The sequence below is a fragment of the Nanorana parkeri genome, unplaced genomic scaffold (genome assembly GCF_000935625.1).
Source record: "Nanorana parkeri isolate BGI_ZX_2015 unplaced genomic scaffold, ASM93562v1 scaffold497, whole genome shotgun sequence".
Classification (NCBI taxonomy): domain Eukaryota; kingdom Metazoa; phylum Chordata; class Amphibia; order Anura; family Dicroglossidae; genus Nanorana; species Nanorana parkeri.
Genome location: NW_017306765.1, coordinates 21767 through 44530, shown reverse-complemented (window position 1 = coordinate 44530; position 22764 = coordinate 21767). Strand labels below are relative to the sequence as shown.

Here is a 22764-nt window from a genome sequence, read left to right as displayed (position 1 = left end):
TGTGGATACAGCCAGGGTGACAAAGCAGACAGAAGGAAGTGAAATAAAAGGTCGCCCAGAGCTGCCAGTGCGTTTCACGGCCCACTGAAGAACCAAAATTGATAGATATAAATCATATAGTTTCAATAAGTATAAGGACAAACTAAAAAAGTTACCCATAGCGTAGTCAGTAGAAAAATAGGTTTTACCCGTCATCCAAAAAGCAAGATTGGAATTGAGGCCCCTCGTTTGAACGCAATCTAGCGTATAGATCCAAAAGGCTTCTCTCCTGATAATTAATTTGATAATTAATGTGTCCTCATATGATTATGCTCTACATGCTGATTCCTGTGAGCTTTGATGTGCACCACCGATGCTATTATAACCATATCCCAATGTTGATTGTCAATGGGGATTGTTGTGCCGCCACCACGCTATCACCGGCGTCGCCCTCGGTGGGATTATGCTTGTGACTGCAGTTTCACCTGTGGTCCACTGTTTTGCGCTGACTCCATGGCCGAGCAGCTGCATCCAAGCCTTACATCACCAAGTGCAATGCAAAGCGTCGGATGCAGTGGTGTAAAGCACGCCGCCACTGGACTCTAGAGAAGCGGAGACATTTTTTCTGGAGTGACGAATCACAATTGTCTGTCTTGCAATCTGATGGATGTGTTTGGGTTTGGCGGTTGCCAGGAGAACGGTACTTGCCTAACTGCATTGTGCCAAGTGTAAAGTTTGGTGGAGGGGGGATTATGTAGTGGGGTTGTTTTTCAGCGGTTGGGCTTGGCCCCTTAGTTCCAGTGGAGGAAACTCAGCATACCAAGACATTTTGGACAATTTCATGCTCCCAACTTTGTGGGAACAGTTTGGGGATGGCCCCTTCCTGTTGCAACATGACTGAGCACCAGTGCACAAAGCAAAGTCCATAAAGACATGGATGAGTGAGTTTGGGGTGGAGGAAATTGACTGGCCTGCACTTGTCCTGACCTCAACCCAATAGAACACCTTTGGGATGAATTAGAGCGGAGACTGCGAGCCAGGCCTTCTTGTCCAACATTAGTACCTGACCTCACAAATGCGCTTCTGGAAAAATGGACAAACATTCCCATAGACACACTCTTAAACCTTGTGGACAGGCTTCCCAGAAGAGTAAAAAATGTTATAGTGGCAAATGATGGGCCAACTCAATATTGAACCCTATCGGCTAAGACAGGGATGCCATTAAAGTTCATGTGCGTGTAAAAGTAGGTGTCCCAATACTTTTGGCAATATAGTGTATATACAGTATATGTGTGTGTTACATAGTTACATAGTATTTGGGGTTGAATAAAGACATACGCCCATCAAGTCCAACCCATATAGGTCCACGCATATACATACATACACACACATACACACACATATACATGCACAACACACATACCAAATCACGATGGTGGTGCTCGCAGTGATAACCACAGATGGCACCGTGTACATCAAGCAGTAAAAAGTGAAGATCACCAGAACTCAGAGGATAAAGTTCAACTGATAATGTCCGTATATTTGGATAAAATAGTCACATTCACAAAAGCCAACGTTTCGGGGCCACACAAACGGCCCCGAAATAAAGTTTATTGCCCGGATGAAGGGACCCTGTTTGGCCCTGAAACATAGGCTATTGTTATATACGTCACTGTCCGAATAAACGGACATTATCAGTTGAACTTCATCCTCTGAGTGCTGGTGATCTTCACTTTTTACTGGTTGATCACTATAGCGAGAAAATCTGTCTCTTTCTCTCTGCTGTTTATAGCACCAGTGCCAGGTTTACTGTGCCTAATGGTACATCTGGCGCTGCTTTTATCATTCTGAACCCGAAAACTGATCAAAGAGATATTATATTTTTATACCTTCACATGGCAGCAAGCACCCTTGAGTATTCCCAGACTATCTCTTAGTCAGCTTATGAACAGACCTAGAGTTGTGGGTACGTGTCATTTCACTTATATTATTTATAATTGGAGTACTGGAAAGAAAGTGCTTGACCCGCAAGTTTATCCTGTTGGTGTGGCTGGCCAGTTATGATGCGTGTCACGGAAGGTAAGGCGCTTACTTTGGGCTGATAAAACACACCTGTGAAACAATTGTCACAGGGTGTAATGCCAGAGCCTGCCACTGGAGGGTGACTGACCCAAAGTAAACTTACTGAACACCCACACGCAGATACAAATCTTATATAAAAGCTGGTGCACTCTGAGGCCCAGGGCCGGCGCTAGCGCAAGGCAACATGGGCACTTGCCTTACGGCGCCAGGGAACAGGGCGGAAAATTGACAGTTGGCCGCCCGGCATAAGTCCGGCCCCGGCCGTCCGAACGAGACCAGTGTGGGCTGCCGCTGCTCCCGTGAACTCTGTAAAAGATAAATAAGTTATATCTGTAAAAGATAAATAAGTTATCTCTGTAAAAGATAAATAACTTATCTCTGTAAAAGATAAATAAGTTAAACAATCACTTTAAGCATCATAACCACTAAAGCTTAATGGAGCACATATATAATATATGCTGTATGGGGATGTTGGAGTGGTGTGTGTGTGTGTGTGTGTGTGTGCGTGCGTGCGTGCGGGGGGGGGGCGGCAAAATGCACCTTCGCCTGAGTTGGCAAAAATCCTTGCACCGGCCCTGCTGAGGCCTCATTCACACTGGAATCGGCCGGCACGTATAGCTCCGTGCTGCGCGCAGGGCCGTATGAAGCAGCTCCAGGGAAGGACAGGTGATGCGTGTAATTAGTACGCAGTCCCTGTCCTTCTCTATGGGACTACGCGGCCGTACGCCCCCCTACACTCACCTTAAGTTCAGGTCCTTAGGGGTGCGTGTTTCCTGCCTCGCACGCAGACAGGATCCATCCTGTCAGCGTACGAGTAAGCTCACCCACACGGACTAGGTTTGCCACCTGTCCAGTATTCACCCGGACAGTCTGGGTTTTGAATGCTATGTCCGGGTTTCATGGCAGCAGAAACCCGGACACAAGATGTCAGACAGACAGGGGCAACCAAAATTAAGATAGGGGCTACTGGCCCCTACGAAAATAATCTCAACTGTGATAGTTACGTATGAATGGGAATCGCTATTTACATATGAATACGCCACGTCTCATTCTCCCCAAAAAAATTTCTGTACATCGCTAGAGTGTTCGGGTTTTTGCTTGAAGAAAAGGTGGCAACCCTAGCACAGACGTGCAGGGCGGGCGAGCGTAGGGAGGCATACAGCCGCGTTGACCCATAAAGAAGGACGGGGGCTGTGTACTTATCACACGCAGCACCTGTCCTTCCTGGGAGCTGCTCGAAACGGCCCAGCACGCAGCACAGAGCTGTACGTGTCGGCCGATTCCAGTGTGGATGAGGCCTAAGGGCTGTGTAGCAGCCAAGTGATTAATACACACTTCTGCAATTCCTCAAGCTATCTTTACAAGCTATAATCCTTGTGTTACCACTTTCCCACTGCTCACACACCCACACACACCAGACACACGACTCACAGTAGTCTGCCAACACCTGCAATTTGTCCACGGACTGGTCTGCTAGGAAACCATACACACACAGATCCCCATCTGGCAGATCTGCTAACGTATACACACTGACACTAATCTGCATGCAATCTGCAAACACACAATGCAACTTCATACAGATTAACAGTGAACTTATAAATGAGCGTACAGGCACTAGTAACAAGAACCAATCTCTCTAGGAGTATGAATTTGTGGTTTAACCCTTTCGCTGCCAAGGACGTACGGCGTACGGAGCTACAAAAGTGCTTCCAGCTGGCCAGCTCAGTATGCCGTACGGACCTGGCATTTACAGTTCTACTATAAGCTGATGGTCGCTTTAGCGACCACCAGCTTATAGTAGAACTGTTCAGCAGACTGTCCCCTTTAAATTAATAGCTGTCATCAGCGGCTCACAAGCCGCTGATGACCGCTATTTTCAAAAATACCGGGCGCCCCCCCCCGCCGGCATCTGGAGTCTGTCATCCCTCCCTGGAGCCATCCCAGGGAGGGATGAGAGACTCCATGGATCCCCGCTGCTTGTAGGGTCTGTGGCAGCGGGGATCCATAAAAAAATCACCTTCGGGGTGGTCCCGGGAACGAGCGGCGGCTGGCCGCAATTCAGGATGGCCGAGCGGTGTTCCGATCCGAGCCGCTGTCATCCTGTCAGTTTTTGGATGACAGCGGCTCTGTGTAGCGTGGCCGAGTGGGGGATCGTTAAATATCAATGATATTTAACGATCCCTCTGTGCAGAGCAAACACCGGAGTGATCGTCTGATCACTCCGGTGTTTGTAAATAACTGGGGACACATAGTACTATGTGTCCCCAGTTATGAATGAACAGGCTGCGATCTACATCACAGCCTGTTCATTGAAGAATTTATGAATGGGGACTAGCACTCACTACAGAGGCTCCTCCCCATTCAGAAACTAATGATAGTAAAATATTTTTACTATCATTAGTTTGTGAATAATTGAGAAGCCTCTGTACTGATGCTTCTCATTCATTGAGCTTATGTCCTCAATTTCTTTTTCTATTTCAAAAGGGAACTCAATTTCTTTTTCTATTAGGCCACTTATTAATTTAATAGTTTAATATTCCTAGGCGGGCAGTGCATAAGAAATATGTACAAACGTGAAAAGAACAACAATGACATGCACAAAAAATGTTCGCTACTGATTTTATAAAATAAATTAGGAGAAAAAAACAGAAAAACTTTACCGTTGGGCAGTATTGTTTGTCCTGCTGGCTGTAGAACGCCGGAAACCTGTAAACCCCCGTGTTCTTAGATACACTCCCAGATGAATACCAAATCCATATTCTAATTTATTAGGAGCTGGGTGTGGGACGGGCTCCAATCATTTCAGGAGGTGTCACCCAATCTGCTGGGGAAAGAGGTTCTGCTTTCTGAAGTGGCCATAGGTTTTTTGGCCCGCAGGTTCTGATGCCTGGATCAGGGGTAGGATTTCTGATACCAGTGTGTCAGCCCAATCGCAATGAGTCCACTCACTATATCGATGCGGCTAAAAGAACCGCAATAACCGTTTTTTCATTTTTTAGAAAATTGTGTCAACCTGATACCTACAATTTTATGTGCACATAGCTTATAATATATACTATCAGAAGGAATCAGTTTCATCTCCCTATGACTGATAAGTTTGATTTAATTAGAGATTAAAGGAGAACTATGGTGTTAAGGCTTTTCCCCATAGTTCCCCTTAGGCTAACGGGAGGACACAAACTAGCGTCTTCCCGTCACCCTAGGCTCAGTATACCGTGAGCTGCAGCTCGCGGTATACTGAGACGCCGCAGCTGAAGCGGATCCCGACAATTATGTCTGGATCCGCCCAGCTGCGTGACTGACAGCTGGCTCTCCCTATGTAGAGGCAGAGCCAGCTGTACCCACCCCCTCCCCCAGTCAGTGCTGGCGGATCGGAGCGGGGAGGGGGGGCAGAGAGCCATGACAGGATCGAGAGGTGAGCGAACGCTGGTATGTGTTCGCTCACCTCCCGATCTACTGAGCCGACCTGTGACAGTTTAATTGTCACAGGTTCGGCTAGAACTATGAGGTGAGTGAAAAGCACTCACCTCATAGTCCTCCTTTAAACACAATTGCTCTGATATATAGAGGTAACAACCATTCCCAGACACTCCCTTGATCATAGCTTACTAAGGGAAAACCTGTATCAGGACTGTAATGGCTTGAAATTGTATACTTTTTTCCAATGTGTGAGATTGCATAGAATGTGTCAGTAGTTGCTTTAGCTGATCTGATGAACCAATCCCGATGAAGGGGGTGTTTGTATGAGCCCTTGAAACACATTGGCTATTTCTATACTGTGCCCTCCACCTTATATTGGATAAAAATCTTTGTGGACTATTAAATGGAGTGCAGGTGCTTCAATTCACAGTCTTTCAAGTCTTTGGAGGCAATCACTAACACACTGGGAAGGCTAATTGCTCAAAGAATCAAAGTACTGCACTTGTGCTACTGTCACCATTGATGTCTCAGGTGTCTTGTTCAAAGATGGGTTGATATCACTTCACTAAGGTCTCGTTCACACATAGGCGTATTGCATATGCACGTCTGTCGCGCGGTTTTTTACCGCGATTCGCGGTAAAAAAGTTGCGCGACCGTCGCGCGTTTCCGAAGGCTACTTGGCTGTAACCAAATGGAAACGCGCAACAAAACGGCCCAAAGTAGTACCTGTACCTTTTCAGGCGTGGGCCGTTTTGTAGCGCGTTAGGGACGGGCGGAAATACGCCAAGGTGGGAACGAGACCATTGAATACAATGGGATTTATATTTTTTAGAGTTTTGTAGAGCGTTCGTCGAGCGTAGAACGCGCTACAAAACGTTCAGGTGTGAACGAGGGCTTAGGCTCCATTCACACCTATATTTTCCTGCAGCAGCAATCCCTAATCTGCCGTGTATAGGTGGCAGCTGTCACCCATTCAAGTTAATGATCGGGTGACAGTCGTCACATTTTAAAGTGGCAGAACACCGGCACACTGCATGTAATTGTATTTAATACTATTACATACGATAAGGAATCAACCACACTACCGGGACGCATCAAACGTGTGTGTCCAGGGAGAGTAATTGGTTCCTAACCGGATGTCATTGTATAAAATTCCTTCGGTGTGCCAGCGTCCTGCCGCTTTCAAATGCAACGGCTGTCACCTGATCGTTAACCGGCAGTGAGACTATAAACAGCTTTGTCTGAACTACTTTTTCAGTGCTCCACCACTCGCCCTCTGACCCCAGAACATGGGGATTGTCTAATTTAGTGGACCAGAGAGTTCATGACACGGGACTGTAAGATAACCACATTGGATGGTGTGAATGCTGAACACTTTTCTTGGAACCTGGTTTAATGGGTATGGAATGCCCTGTGGCATCATGATGCCCAAACAGTCATATTAGCTTCTTTTTTTTTTTAATGGGGAGGATCTTGGAGGACGTTAACTAGAGAATGTGTGCCTATTGGAAATATAGAAATTGAGAATACAGTATGAGGGGAATTTATCAAAACTGGAACAGACAAAATCTGGAGCTGTTGCCCCTGGCAACCAATCAGTTTCTCTCTTTCACTTTCAAAGCTTAACTGAAAAAACTGAAGAGAGAAGATGATTGGTCCATCCCTTCTGGAACACATGCCGCTCATTTATATATTACACTTCCAGATTGTTTAACTGGAAGAGCTTAATCTCATAGACCTGCCATAGACTGTGTATATACCTCGAAGAAATATCAGACCAAAACTGTGCAAAAATACAATAATACTGAGAGAGAGAGAGCAGAGCAGAGAACCAAAGGGCCCATCATTGGCCTAGGGCAGGGGCGCCCACTAATTTTCGTCTGGAGATCTACTTTTCAAATGACGAGCTCATTGAGATCTACCAACGAAAAAATACCTGCATTCAGGGGCGGGAGGGGGCGTGGTCCCCAGTTGGAGTGATCAGCCGATCGCTCCAGTGTTTGTCCTGCACAGAGGATTGGTACATACTAGTGACATGTACCGATCCTCTGCCGCTCGTCCACGCACAAGGGGGCTCAGCTTCTCCTCTGGATCCCCCTGCTCTCCCGGGCAGAGGCAGCGCGGGATCTGACGAGAAGTGAAAGAGCACTTCAGTCGCGGGGGGCGGAGCCGCTGTGACAGAACGGACGAGCAGTGAGGGGAGATAGAGGCGCCGGCTGTCAGATCCTGGCTGAGCGTCTCTCTCTCCTCACCGCTCTTCATTAGTTCTGTGACAGCGGCTCCGTCCTCCACCCTCCACCGCCGCCGTTTCCTTCACTTCTTCTCGGATCCCGCTGGGGAGAGCAGCGGGGATCCAGAGAAGTGGCGGGAGGAGAGGACAGTGCGATCTACCAGTGATCGCTACGCGATCGACTTGTAGATCGCGATCGACCTTGTGGGCACCCCTGGCCTAGGGCCTGAAGCCACATCTAGCTTATAGTGGCGAATAAACGTGTTCGGTGTAGACCAATTTGCAGCCAAGCCCCCTGTACCCTCAATCCCTGACAGTGAGCCCCCCAGCCCTGGAGACTGGCATCCGTAGTAACAATGAACTAGTCTCAAGGTTTGGTTGGCCTGCCGGGAAAGAGGTTGGAATACCAAGTCCACCACACCAGGTTTTGACGGATAGAGTATGGAACCCGTATGGGCTGGTGAAAGGAGACATGATCCCCCTGGCTCAGGAAGCAGAATTAAATCCTTCTCATGTGCCACTGTGCCCACAGAACTGCAGGAATGGAGGCCAACAGAGTCCCCAAGAAACGCACACAGTTTCGCAGGACATCATCTTTCTGGCCTTTGATTGAATATAAACCACCTTCTTGTGAGGAAGAATAATTCTGTAGAGGAGAATGGCGAAGATCAACCCCAAATACTCAGAGTCTTTGAGACGAGACGATCTAGCTCTTTGCTTTGTCCACTTTCCAGCCAGGACTAAGACCCAATGTTTCACTGAATAGAGAACTAACAGCTTTGGAAGCAACAACTCAAGAGAAATACACTGATAAGCAGTGGCGACTCTGGGAACAATATATAATGGGGGGGCACATAAGATACCACAGTCAAAACTGGGGGGGCACTAATAATTTTCACCACTAAATCATACCACTGAAAAAACTAAATAAGTATATATAAATAAGATTACAACTCGGAGAGTAATGCGGTATGCAATGATACACACACATATACATACATATATATTACAATAAAAAGGTATGTGTATGTAGACAGATGGGTTAGACTCAGGGCCAGAAGTGCATGGTTGGATGTGTCCTTCCTGTGCGGCTATCTACCATAGAGTGCTGGGAGTGATGTAATTTCCTCTCAACACCATGGAGAAGATGAAGAGGGAGATTGTGGGCGGCGTCGGATTACATGTTGCAACCGCTGGGAGCTGATTTAATAGCACGTGGCATTGGCGACGGATGGTTGCAACATGTCCAACGCCGCCCACAATCTTGAATATGTAATATATACTGCCGGGTGGGAAGGTTTGAAATATATATAAATTATCAATAAAGCTAATTTGTTAACAAAAACACGATTTTCTCCAGTTGCTCCAGCACCCGCTGGATTTTGGGGTACATAGGTACGGTGTGCGAAGGGAATATTACAAAGATATGGCATTTTTGATATATGTGCAATTTTAACATATATATTTAATAAATAATGTTTTACGACTAATATAAAGTGTATGGTCAAAAAAAATTTTTAAACAGTGGTGGGATCCGCTTTTTGGGAAAAATCGTGTTTTTGGTCACAATCCTGGATACCGCAACCACCAGGTTCCGATGCCATCAGCTCTCAGCGGTTGCGGTATACAGGATTCGAATCCCGGTGTGTCAGCCTAATTTAGCTGGCAGGGGCGGATCCGGAGTCTAATGTCGGGAGGGGCACTACCAGAAAATAAAGGTGTTGCTTTATTGTAATTGTAATAATACATTACATTGCAGTTGTTTGTCCTTTTTTCTACACATCCTGACATTTTGTGTGCAGCAATGGAATCTTTGCCAACATGTGGCACATTACTGTCATTAAAATGGGTAAACATTGCACATTACTATGTTTTGTTGCTGTAGAGCTTTGTGATACACATGATCCAGGCACAGTGTGAAGGATGGAGTGCCCCAGACTTAAAGGGTTATATTAACTTTCACTTTTTTGCATATATCTACTGCTAACAAGCAGTAGATATATGCAAAACGATTAAAATAAAATAAAACTTTTGCTAAGGGTTAATACTTACCCGTGTCTCCGCTCCGCGCTCCCGTCCGACATCTGAAAATTTCTCAGGCGGCTGCAAAAGATCTTAGGCCGGGCGCATGCACAGTTCAGATGTTCGGCCTGGAGACGAGGAGAGACACAAGGTAAGTATATGGAGCAGCGTGCACCCGCACAGACTCCGTGGGACAGCAGAGGAGAGGAGTCAGTGCTGGATCAGAGACCCGCATCAGCGCTGGAGGAACAGCTGACAACTACCGGAAAGAAGATCGGATTAAGAGGCATCATTTATAGCAAGTCCCTACACTAACATTGCGGTTACCAGGGCTCCCTTCCTCCTATCTGGGCCCACCAAGTGACACAATGCTAGGGCCCATTCGCAGCTGCAACTATGTGACCCTGGTAGTTCTGCCACTGTATAGAGGACTATAAATCTCAACAATACATTATACAGCAATGCAGAATACCACCAGCTATAAAGCACACATTAGGCATTCGCAAAGGCCCCAGCATGGGCTGAAGCGGCCGCCTAATTTTCCTGACTACAGTGCACCCAGTGGCAGACCTAAGGGACAAAGAGCCCGGCTTCCTGGTTTTCCCTCCAAAGCTAATTATGAGTAAAGAATAAGGCTTGTTTCACACCTGCATGTCCTGCGAACGTGCATTTGCATTTGCCGTGCTGCTCCATTGATTTCAATGGTCATATCTGCGTGGCATCTAGAATATATGTTCTCCACACACCATTCTGCTTCGGAATGTCCTTTTTATTTGTATTCCTTTAGCATGACATGTTCATGCTAAAGGAATACACATTTGCATTCACATGTCATGCTAAAAGGAATACAAATAAATAGGACATTCCAGAGCAGAATGGTGTGTGGAGAACATATCTTCTAGATCGTACATTGTGGTGCCATCCACCAGTTGCTCCAGCACCCGCTGGATTTTGGGGTACATAGGTACGGTGTGCGAAGGGGATATTACAAAGATATCTGCGTGGCAAACATAGCAAAATGGCTCTTCCTCTATTTTGTGCGATGCGCGGGATGCATTTTTCTGCTGCTCCTGCATGCATGGAAATGCAGCAGAAAACCTCACGGCGTGCTGGCCGCATTTGGGGTGCATTAAGAAATGAAAGGTTCAGCAAGTGACTCTTGTCGCGTTTCCACAGACACATGCCGATCACGCTAGGGCTGCAGCTAACGATTATTTTCCAAATCGATTAGTTAGCCGATTATTATGTTCTATTAATCAGATTTTTTTTAAAAGGCTCCAGTGATGGACTACTAGTTTGTACTAAGATTGTAGTCAATCACGGGAGCAAGCTTGGAGCGGTGCAAGTAAAAAAAAAAAGTGTGGTGTGCAATATAGTACATTATACAGCAGCGCAATACATATGCGCTGTATATAATGTATTATTGCTGGGATTTGTTGTAGTCTTCTATAGCTGGTGATATTCTGCATTGCGCTGTATAAATTATTATTGCTTGGATTTGTTGTTCCTCTACAGCTGCTGGTATTCTGCAGTGTGCCGCCTTTTTAAAAAAAAACAGGAAACATTAACCCCTTCGTGACGGAGACGTACACTGTACGTCCAGCCACAAAGGGACCAAATGACTTGTCACGTACACTGTACATGACGAGTTATTTGCTGCTTTAGAGGGCTGTTAATCGCTGAGAATCAGCTTTTAACATTCATTAATGGATGCCTTACTACAGAGGCATTCATTAATGAAAGGGTTAACCTTTTTCAGACACCCGATACCTTAATATCGGGTGTCTGAGAGTCACAGCAGAGCAGACACACATGCCGGCTTTTGCCAGCATTCTGACAGCTCGTATAGATCGAGAGATATCTCTCTCAAGCTATACTGGCTTTTTTTTTTTCTTTCATGAATAGATACATAATGTATCTATTCTAGCTTAGGGACCTACTGGTGCAGGCCGATCCCAGGCCTAAATACAGCAAAAAACAATGCGTGTTTTCCAATAAAACTGGATGCTTCCGGTGCTATCATTGCAATGTTTGCAGTGCTATAATCTGTGGCGATGCCTTTTCTCGCCCTCGTAAAGAAGCCCATTCGTGGCTTCTTTACTTGTAACACAGAGTTTTGTGTTTATATCCTTAAATGTCCATGTTCCTTAGTCTATGTAGGCATGACAACAGGCCCTTTTGAACGAAGATTCCAGAAACATAGAAGCGATATCCGCATTGCACTATTAAAAGTCCAGAAAGGGGAAGAACTGGATGCAAATAAGCCTGTAGCAGTAATATTTCGCACATAAACAACATCAAACGCATGACCTGAGAGGCATGGTCATTGAGCAAAACATCCTAGAGGTGGTGACAGAAATAAACAACTCCTACGTCGTGAGGCCCACTGGGTCTTTTATATATATATCTGTTTTTTAACTAGTTTCTCAGTGGGTCAGTATTAACACTATAAATTATGTGCATGATATATGCAAGCATGTATGTGCATATATGTATGTGTATGCATATGTACATGCATGTATATGTATATTTCTATATATAAATACTGTAAAAATGTTTTTAAATATTTCAGATCTGAATCCTGTACTACTCGCTGGTACTCCCTCCTATATGAGCATTGGTTCTTTCTTACACATATTGGTGTTTGATTGGACCATTATTCAATTAATCGCAGACGTCACATTCAAATTCACTGAAGGGCGCCCCTATTCTTTTCAGCAGTCATTTATAACAAGATCCACACTTTTTTACCTTATCTCTTTTAACTGTTTTCATATCTGATGGTCATTATGGAATCGTACCTCTAGACTGATAACTAATGGCAATTTTTACATATACAGTATATACCGTCCCAACTGTTTAGATTTCATTATGTTTAATTTCAACATGTCCACTTATTCCATAATTTATGTGCATTTCTGTTTAATAGTCCTGCTTTCAACACTTCAGCAGATCCACACACAATAGCCATTCTCATCACTGCCCTTTTTGTGAAATAGAAATAATTCCTGTGTTATCCACCTGCAATACTAGCTAGCACCAGCAGGTGGCGCCCCTGTGTGTCAATACGTTACGTTTCACTGGAAACCATGTACACTGCAGATCCAGGACATTTTCTCTTCTCTCTCTCCTTCTACATTACACACAGCTGGCTCTCTGCCAGCACCAGTGGGCGGGATCTTCCTCTGCACACAGGACCTGACAGCGTCCTGTTACCATAGTAATGATCGGAACTGAATGGCTGCTGGAATATACAGCAGTCTGATGATGTTACCAGCTTAGTTTTTCTCCTCCTACCAAGTAAGCCACTTACGTTTTGATCCATGGCTGATATCTGTTCATATGCAGCATTTCATTGATGGCACATAGTACTTTTCTGTTCTGATTATACTGTATATGACAGCTAACATCTGCACATTTTTTTTCTATGTTTTTTGGCGGGATTATGACATCATTGTGATGTCAAAGGGTGTGTTTATTGGTGTTTTATGCAACTGTCTGTCTATTTATACCAAGATGTGATCACTGTACAATTGTCAATGCTAAAGCCTGATGAAGGGACCCTGTGCGGTCCCGAAAGCGCTTGTTTGGTCATATGACAAAAAAGTTCAATAAATTAAGTTTTTGCTATCTTAAAAGGACTGGTGTGCTTGTGACATTTCACCCAGATGTGGAACCTCAGAAATTTCTGATGACCTGGGGCAATTGGGATATGCAGGTAGGCATCCTCCAGGTCCACAGATACCATCCAATCCCCCTTTTGCACCACTAAGTCTATGGTAGCAATGACTCCATAGGGAAGGACTACTGTCAGAAAGGAAATTAGAGCTTTGAGATCCAGGGCAGATCTCCATTTCCCGGATGCCTTCCTGACTAGAAAGATTGGAGAGTAAAAGCCCTGCCAAAAGAACTGACACTATAATACTTTGTTGTAGCAATTCTGCAATATATTGCTCTAGCAACAACCTCTCGCTGGGAGATGAATGAACATGCGCTGCCTGAATGTGACTTATTGGAAGGGATCTGGAAAACAAAAGACGAAAACCTTTCTTGACGACATTCATGACCCAAACATCAGAAACCCGGTCCGCCCAGAAGTCGCCGAAGAAGGGAAAAAGGAGGGGGGAGGAGGGAGCCCAGAGAATATACTTACCAGCCCCTGTATGTCATGCACTCACACAAAAAGCTATGGCACCAGGAGCACCCTACATATAAAAACTTTACTTCTATCAGAGGGTCATCTGCCTGGGAGCGCATGGACCCTGGCAGAAGTAGGGACAGCAAATAGAAAAATCCAACAAACAATCAAGACAAGGATGTCCGGAGCAAGGACAAAAAGAGAACATCTGTAAGAGGGGGGAGCTTCTATTTATTTGTCTAGCCAGGTGTTGTTCTGTGAGGTCAGGGGGCAGAGGTGACTGATCAAAGTGCTTAAATGACTGGCCACATACACTGTATGTGACCAGGTATTTGCGGCTCTGTAAAGCTGGTAACCGCTGATTCTCAGCGGTTACCATTCATTAATGAATGCCTCAGTATTGGCATTCATGAAATAATTAAGAGCTTTTGTAAAAGCTTCTTTCTTTCATTTATGAAAGAATGAAGACGTTACATACAAATACCGGATCGCTAAATAGTGATCTGGTATTTGACAGCTGAAGATAGCAGAGAGGTAGCAGAGTGAGTCTCTGCTATTCGTTTTGACAGCTCCATAGACTGCCCCATGTTTGTGAAGCTGTGTGATACATTTCAGGCACAATGTTACAATGTATCTCTGTGCCTGAAATGTATCACTTCTGATCGTCTGGGCACGATCAGAAACCTTCAGAGATCTGATTCTGACATACTGTCAGGATCAGTCTGTAAGGTTATTATTAGCTGTTCCTAAGTTATTTCTAAAAAATTATAATAATCAAAACTTGTGAAAAAGTGTTTTCTTCCTTCCTCATTTTTTAATATTTAATGTGAATGAATTGAGGCGTTAGGTACACATTTGATATAATTATATAGCCCTATCTGTCCTCTAAAAAACAATATATAATATGTGTGGGTACATTTAGTAAGTAAGTACTGTATATTACTGCCACACACAGCAAAAATGTAAAAAGTGTGTCAGTCATTTATGAACAGAAACTGAAAACAAGCTCAGCCATGAAGGGGTTAATATACCATCTTGAGGAAGTTGCTACAAAACGTGTTAAAGGCATTCTTGTTTTATTCATTGTTGAAATCAATAAGAAAGAAACCCTATCTGTCAAAGAAACATTCTCCAGACCTTTATATCCTTACGGGTGGGTGGGCGCACCACAGTACCAGTTTTTGAGGACTACACATCTCTATCTGTTCATACCGGAATATAAGAGCCCTTGGCATAGGATGATCCAGATCACTACATCATTCTCTACCTTGAGAGCTACCAATCTGCCCAGAGACAAATAATATTCTCCGCATGCCTTTCTAGCAGGTTGCCTGACCCCTTAATTCAGCAACCTTACAGATGCGAGTACCACCATCTCTACCTTTTTAAAAGTTCATTTATCTTGATCACTTAACACACTATACCATAAGGCTCTCTCCCATGGTTTTCTTGCTTTTGTTCTGTACCTGTTTGGATTTTTTTCTCACTCTCTTTCTTATTTACAGCTCAGTTTCCCAGTCTGCAGAGTAAAATGCGAGTTGTGCTTCGAGTAGAAGTGGAGGCTGTTAAGTTCTTGAAGGAGGAGCCCCTACGCTTGGATGGACTTCTGAAGAGATGCAAGACAGTTACTGACACGTTGGCTCAGATTCGCAAGTATGATGGATTACATTTTTTTAATTTTTATACAATTATTAATTATAAGATTGATAAACAGCTTATTAGATGGATGCCTCAAAGATATATGTGCATATTTGTCCCCATCTTTTGCCTTAGATTAAATGACAACTTTTTCTGTGCAGTATTATTTACTGTAAATTTACACAGAATAACAAGATGTGCAAACATCTTAAATGTTAGAAAAGCGTGGGTATCAGTTACATGTCATTATATGAACAGAAAAAGTACATGATAAGTAATGTATCCAGCTATTTGTTTGAAGCTATTACTGGCAATATAGAGATCAGTAAAGATATCCTGAAAATACAAAATATTATGTTAAATAAAATACACAAAGAAATGGCAATTGGGATTAAAAAAGGTGTGAGAAAGGTTGTACTACGTAGCCAGATAAAGACTGCATTGGTTAAAGCTCAACTACAGTCAAACGTTTTTTGTTGTTACAGCACTGTGCAGGCTTTGCTCTTTTTCAGCCTTGTTCCAGCTCTTTCTGCTCTGCTACAGCCCAGGATCACCTTGTTACTCTTTTTACAATTTAGTCCTGTCCAGCTTTGTTCAGGCTTCGCTGTTGTCCAGCCCTCTTTATCCTGCTACAGAGCACAGCCAAAGATGTTGGCTACTGGAGAGAGTTCTGCACTTGATTCATTCTGTAAGCAGATCTCCGAGCCCAAGATTTCTGTACAAGAGGTTCAGAGAGGCTATCTTCTAATGGATCGCCTCCAGTACTTGTCCACCTCCTGCTGCCCTATCTGCGCCTATCAAACATGTATCAGAAGACCGTAGCCATTTCCAGACTTTTTACAACACTTGCATTCTCTACCTTTCCCTAGGGCCCAAGACATATAATAAATGCAATAGAGTGGGCATCATTCTCTCCCTCTCTCTCTCTCCCCTTCGGGGGCAACCTCAAGCCTGGGCTTTTCAGCTTATAGATCAGGAAAGCGAGACTTTCTCATGCATCATCTTGCTCTTTGAAGCACTGGGCGAAATCTATGATGGCCCTTGCCAAGTGGTCACAGCAGAATCAGCCTTAGGTAACCTTTTATAGGGATAGTGACCTTATTGATGAGCTAGCTAGAGTAAGCATCCTTGATACCAAACATGCTCATCTGTCTAGCCACCCAGATTGACTGCTGTCTCAGAGAGTGGAAGCAAGAGAAGATAGGGGCTTTCTATCCCAATGAAATCCTCCACACCTCAAGATGCCCCTGAGTCCATACAACTGAATTTAATACAATCGATTTTAACCCCTGAGGTATGCTAGCACCACTTACAGGCCAATATTTGCTTCTACTGCGGGGCCTCAGGTCATTTCCTTTGAAATTGTTAAGGAACCATTTGTCAGTTTTCAGCTTACCTTAGCCACTTTGGCTTCTCTTTCTCGTGTTTCACTATGACTGTCTTTACAGGGCCCAAAAGTTCAGACCGTCATCGACTTGGGCCCATGTGTCTGCTTCCTAGATGAATCTTTTGCCAGTCAGTTAAGCCCAGCCCTTCGACTCAAACCCTTGCACTTCCTTTCTGATTGACTGAAGGTTCAGCAATTAAGACTGGACCCATTACTCAAGCTCCTGACAAAAGTTCCTCCGAGTCATCAAGAGTACATCTGTTTTTACATTATACCATCTTCCTTTTTTCTATGTCATAGAGGTACCCTGGCAATAATTGGGCCTTAGGAGAGGTCACTTTTCTTTCTGAATATTGCTGCCCATTCTGCTTGTCCAAACCTGAAAGTCTTTTCTGTATGGAGGTGGCCAAAAATGAGAACAATCACCAGGCCTATCATGACTTCCTTGATATCTTTGTCAAAAAAGGGCCATATATACCACCCCTCCCTCACCTATCTTTGATTGTCCACTTGAACTTCTTCCCAGTGCTGACATCCCGTTTGCTCAGATATATTCCCTATCCAAACCCAAGTTAGCTACTCTTTAAGGATTACATCTAAGATAATTTAAGAAAGGATTGATTGGGCCATCCACCTCCCCTGCAGGTGTGGGTATTGTCTTTGTTGAAAAGAAGCATAATACTCTCCAAACATGTTTCAACTACAACGTCCTCAACAAATTTACCTTCAAGGACCATTACCCACTTCCAAAGCTTTTCAAAATCTAAGGTCTGCCAAGATTTTTTACCAAACTGGACCTACATGGGCCTTACAACCTAATTGGGAGATGTGTGGAAGACAGCTTTTTGTACCTGGTTTGGGCACTTTGAATATCCTACAAAACTCTCCAGGCTCAGCACTGCCCTGACTACCTTTTGAGCATTTTGTAAACAACACCATCAGGGATTTCATTGATATTCTTATGGTTGCCATGGATCCTAAAAAAGTCTGCATGGTTTTGGAGTGGCTATCTCATATTCATAGAAAGGGATTTGAGGGCTTTCTGGGTTTTGCAAACTTTTATGGCAAATTGGTTTGGGGCTTCTCCTTCACTGTCCCGGCTCATCAGCTCGCACACCCCCTTTTTCAGGTCACCCAGAACTCAGATTGGTTGAAGACATTGTTCACCTCCACGCCTATCTTGAAACACTCAGATCCTGCCTTGCACTGTGTCTTAGTGACTTAGTTGAATGGGCTCTCTTCTTTTCCCAGTTCCCACTGTGTCTTAGTTGAATGTGCTCTCTTCATTTCCCAGTTCCATTTCCACCTAACCTACTGTAACACAACAGCGAAAGTCTCTTCTTTGCTCTGGATCTCAAGTGCGGAGATTGGACAAGCTAGTATTTCTTTTTACCCTTAATATGACCAATTCTGTCACCTGGGTATTGTAAATATGGTGGTTCAGGTTTGAGTTCTACAGCATACGCTATATAGTGAGCAAGAACGATCGTAGGAACTGTATGACATCATACACCACCGTAACAATAAAAAAAAAATAATGATGCACTTTTTACTAATGCATTCCTTCATGCAATCCGTTTAGTGCTTCACTTGAAATAAACAATACTTATCAACTGAAAATGAAGGTACAACTCAGAATGAATACCGCAGGAACATATACGTCAGTCTGTAGACTGGAGGCAGATGGGATTGGTAGTTTTGGCACTATCCCACAAGACAGTTTTGTTCCATGCAGATAATAGTAACAATTGTGAAGCACAGGGTAGTGTGAAAATTAATATACAGCATACAGTTGTTCCGTCACAATATCCATGGTAGAAAGTTGTAGTATAACTATATTTAAATTACATAGTCCCTTGCTGCAAGAACTGGGTATTGCTTTTCCTCATAGTTCTCCCCAGGGTCACAGGAGGACACAAACTAGCGTCCTCCCATCACCCAAAGCTCAGTATACTGGGGCGCCGCAGCCGGGACGGATCCCGACATTACTGTCTAGATCCACCCAGCTGTGTGATTGACAGCTGGCTCTGCCTATCTAGAGGCAGAGCCAGATGTACCCGTCCCCTCCTCGGTCCGTTCCGCCAGTCAGCGCTGGAGGATCGGACAGGGGAGGAGGGGAATCCCTGCAGGGAGCCGTGAGTGACAGTCACGGCTCTCTGCAGGGATAGATCGAGAAGTGAGTGAGCGACGCTATGTGTTCGCTCACTTCCCGATCTATTGAGCCGACCTGTGACAGTTTCATCTCTTATATGGTATATGTCATCTCGACCTGGTCTGGGAAGGGTGCAATGTTTTTCACACTTCTAGTTTTATGGTGGGTGACACAGATGCTTCTCTAGCTAAGCCGACCTGTGACAGTTTCATTGTCACAGGTCGGCTAGAACTATGAGGCTGAGTGATTTTCACTCGCCTCATAGCTCTCCTTTAAACATAAATGAATTGGTCACTATATCGCCCAGAAGAAGAGACCCTGCGTGGCCCCGAAAGGTTGGCTGTTTGACGCTTGTGACAATTGAATAAAAAGTGCTTTACTTCTTGCACATATCATCGAGTGCTGGTGACTTCTATTATGGACTGTATCTGACACGGCGCCATCCGTGTTGTCACTTCAAGCACCAACCTCTTACTCAAGGTCTGTACGCTGTATGGAGTGCAGGTGATTTTGTATTATCGACTGGGTGGAAGAAGGGTGCAAGAGGGGCCATGTAGCAGCATCAAACTTGATTCAAGTCATTGTAATCGGACGTTTCCTATTTGATCAGCTCCGTTTTGTGAAACCATAGGCTGATTTCCCACTCGGTAACCTCTATGGAGCCGCTAGCGTATAAGATGCTCCTTCTAATATGGACGCTGAAGTCTTCATGCACAGTGCCCGGCTTAGCTAGAGAAGCATCTGTGTCACCCACCATAAAACTAGAAGTGTGAAAAACATTGCACCCTTCCCAGACCAGGTCCAGATGACATATACCATATAAGAGATGGATAAAAAGGTTTCCACCTCAGGTCATAGTAATGTTCAGCATGTATCCCTTCTGAGGCCTGCAACATTCTCATGCCCACAAGTTTAAACCCGACTCTCCTCTGTATGGGGCTGTAAATGAACCTACCCACTGGCTCTCCTATGTACGGGGCTGTATGTAAACTTCCTTGTGTAGGGAACTCACCGGTGAATTTGGCTACACTGTCCACATGTCCTAAGCGGCGCTGCAGGATGAAGTACTGGTTGGACTTGTGACTGACCTAGTGCCTCAGGGCATTCTTCAGCAGAACCTCCTCAGGCTTCCTGGTCGCCCATGTCACAGCTGCCTCATGCCCGCACAATCAGAGAGTGCACACTGAGAGTAGAGCCCAGCAACCTTCAACTGGAGCAAAAAGAGGAGCCACATGGCCTCACATCAATCCAAGTCAGTCAACATGACCACAAAGGCTAATACTAAGGAAGTACGAACATTCTGTATCAGAACATATATAATATCTAATATATATAAATGATGACGGTTCAGGTTAGGTCGTACTCTCTTCCTCCCATCTCTTAAGGCATTTTTTATTTATAAAACAAGAAATAAACATTACTATTTGGTAGACCGTATGGTCCAGCCCACTATCGTAGGAGGCCAGTACCATTTCGGTCCAAGGAGTACACCTAGACAGACATAACTAACAACAGAAAACAAGTAGCAAAAGAGTGAGCGACATACAACACACCAGGAGAGGAAAGGGGAAATTCCAGGTATCAGTCAGTTCCAGGCCGTCCGGCATGGATCACTTCTAGCCGTACCCCAGCAGGGCAACAATGCCCCTTCTTTGAGCCATTCTATCCCTCTCTTCAGTTCCGGCACACATTAGAGAAGTCAGCTGAGTCTCTGAACAGGTACCAAGTAGCCCATGTAGCAACAAATCTGGCCTGGGTCCCGTTCAATGAGGAGGTCAGGTCTTCCATCAGTTTGATCTCCTCCACTCGTCTAGCCAACATCTCGATAGACGGCTGGAAGTACTGCTTCCATAAAGCCGGAATGCAGGCCCTTGCCGCGTTCAGCATGTGAAGCAGCAATGACCGGTGATAGTTTTTGTGTGAAAGCGGAGCCAAGTGGAGGAGATACACTAAGGGTGTGAACGGGAGTGTAAGGCCTGTAATTTTGCCTATCAGTGTGGCAATCTGGGACCAGAAAGGCCTGACTTTCGAGCAGGACCAGAACACATGCAATATAGAGCCTGGTTCTTCTCCACAGCACCAACAAGCTTCGGACACAGAGTGGCACTTAACATGGAGGGTCGTAGGCACTCTGTACCATCTGGTCAAAAGCTTGTACCCCGCTTCTTGATATTTGTTCGCTACCTAGGACCGTAGGGCAAAGTAGATAATACGGTCTACCTGTTGAGGAGTAAAATCCACTCCTAGATCAGCGGCCCACTGTCTTACAAAGTACGGGTGGGAGAGGTCTGGGGAATTGCGCAGGCAGTTCACCATGTGGGTCAAGGTGTGTCTAGTCGGTTCTGCCTTCAAGCATATGGTCTCAAAATCCGTCAACTGTCTCTGATGGCACGTCTTTCCTGAGAAGGAGCATAGATAGTGTCTCACCTGTAGGGTGCACCACAGCCGCAAAGGTGGGTCAGTGAGATTCTGGATCTGAGCAACTTGTTTCCAGCGATCTGCGTCTCTGAAGTGCTATAGTCTAGTCATCCCTGAGGTCTCTAGGGCTCTGGCCAATGGGTTATGCAGACCCGGAGCCAAATGAGGGCACCCCACTACTGACGTCAAGGGCGATGGTTAAAGGAGAGAGGCCGGGGAGGGCAGCACCTTGTTTGCCACAAGCATCGTGGCACGGACCAGTGGGTTTCACCAGGAGGAGAGCGGCAATTTCGGGGAGATCCAGGGAATCCACTGCAGCAGCCAGGGACAATCCTCCTGCTCCAAGGCTACCCAAAGTTTCTTTCCTGCGTTACAGCACCAGTCTACAATCACAGACAGGTGAGTAGCTCTATAGTATAGGGCGGGGTCAGGAAAGCTCAACCCTCCCGCTGTTCGAGGTCTGGACAGGATCTGATGGCGCAAGTGGGCCCTTTTATTAGCCCATAAATAGGCCAAAAAGTGAGATTGCATCTGTCCTAGATATGTTGCAGGGACGGCCACGGGCAATATCTAAAAGAGATCGAGTAGTCTGGGCAGGATTGTCATTTTTAGAATGCTATTACGACCCATCCACGCGACCGTGGAGCGGTCCCAGGACTTCAGGTCTGATATTATACGTTTCTGAATGGGTACGAAGTTCAACGCAAAGGTGTCCTTAATGTCCGCTGGTATAGAGACTCCCAGGTATTTGATGTGAGACGTCGCCCATTTAAACTGAAAGGTCATGTGGATGCAGGGATTGAGATATTAAGTGCCTCTGATTTACTAAGATTTAGTTTAAAATTTGATATCCGTCCACAGGCCTCTAGAGACTTCAAAATATTGGGTAGGGATGTTTCGGGACTGGACACATAAAGTAGCAGATCATCCGCATAAGCTGCCACCTTATGGTGTCCAATCTTGGACTCAAGGCCTCTGATATCCGGAGATCCCTGTATCGTTCTGAGGAGTGGCTCCAAGGTGAGAAGGAATATAAGGGGAGACAGAGGGCATCCCTGGTGAGTGCCATTTGAAATGTCAAACGGTTCGGACAGGACGCCATTCACTCTTATTGACGCCAAGACCCACATGTATTAGCGTCTCCCTCAAAAACGTCCAATCCACCCTGTCAAACACCTTCTCCGCGTTTAAGGACAGCAGGAGAAGAGGCGTAGACCTGGACCGAGCTAGATGGGTCACAGTCAGGGTCCTGATGGTGTTGTCCCGGGCCTCTCGGCCAGGGACAAAGCCAACCTGGT

The 22764-nt window shown here is 45.2% G+C and overlaps 1 protein-coding gene across 1 annotated transcript in view; it reads left to right on the top strand.

The window, feature by feature from the left end:
- LOC108790729 (SRC kinase signaling inhibitor 1-like) overlaps nucleotides 1-17077 on the top strand; it is a 584474-nt gene extending 567397 nt beyond the window's left edge. The window contains exons 19-20 of the mRNA XM_018561058.1: nucleotides 15377-15669; nucleotides 16958-17077. Coding sequence (XP_018416560.1) covers nucleotides 15377-15669; nucleotides 16958-17077 — 413 coding nt within the window. The remainder of the gene's footprint in view (nucleotides 1-15376; nucleotides 15670-16957) is intronic.
- The last annotated feature ends 5687 nt before the right edge of the window (nucleotides 17078-22764 follow it).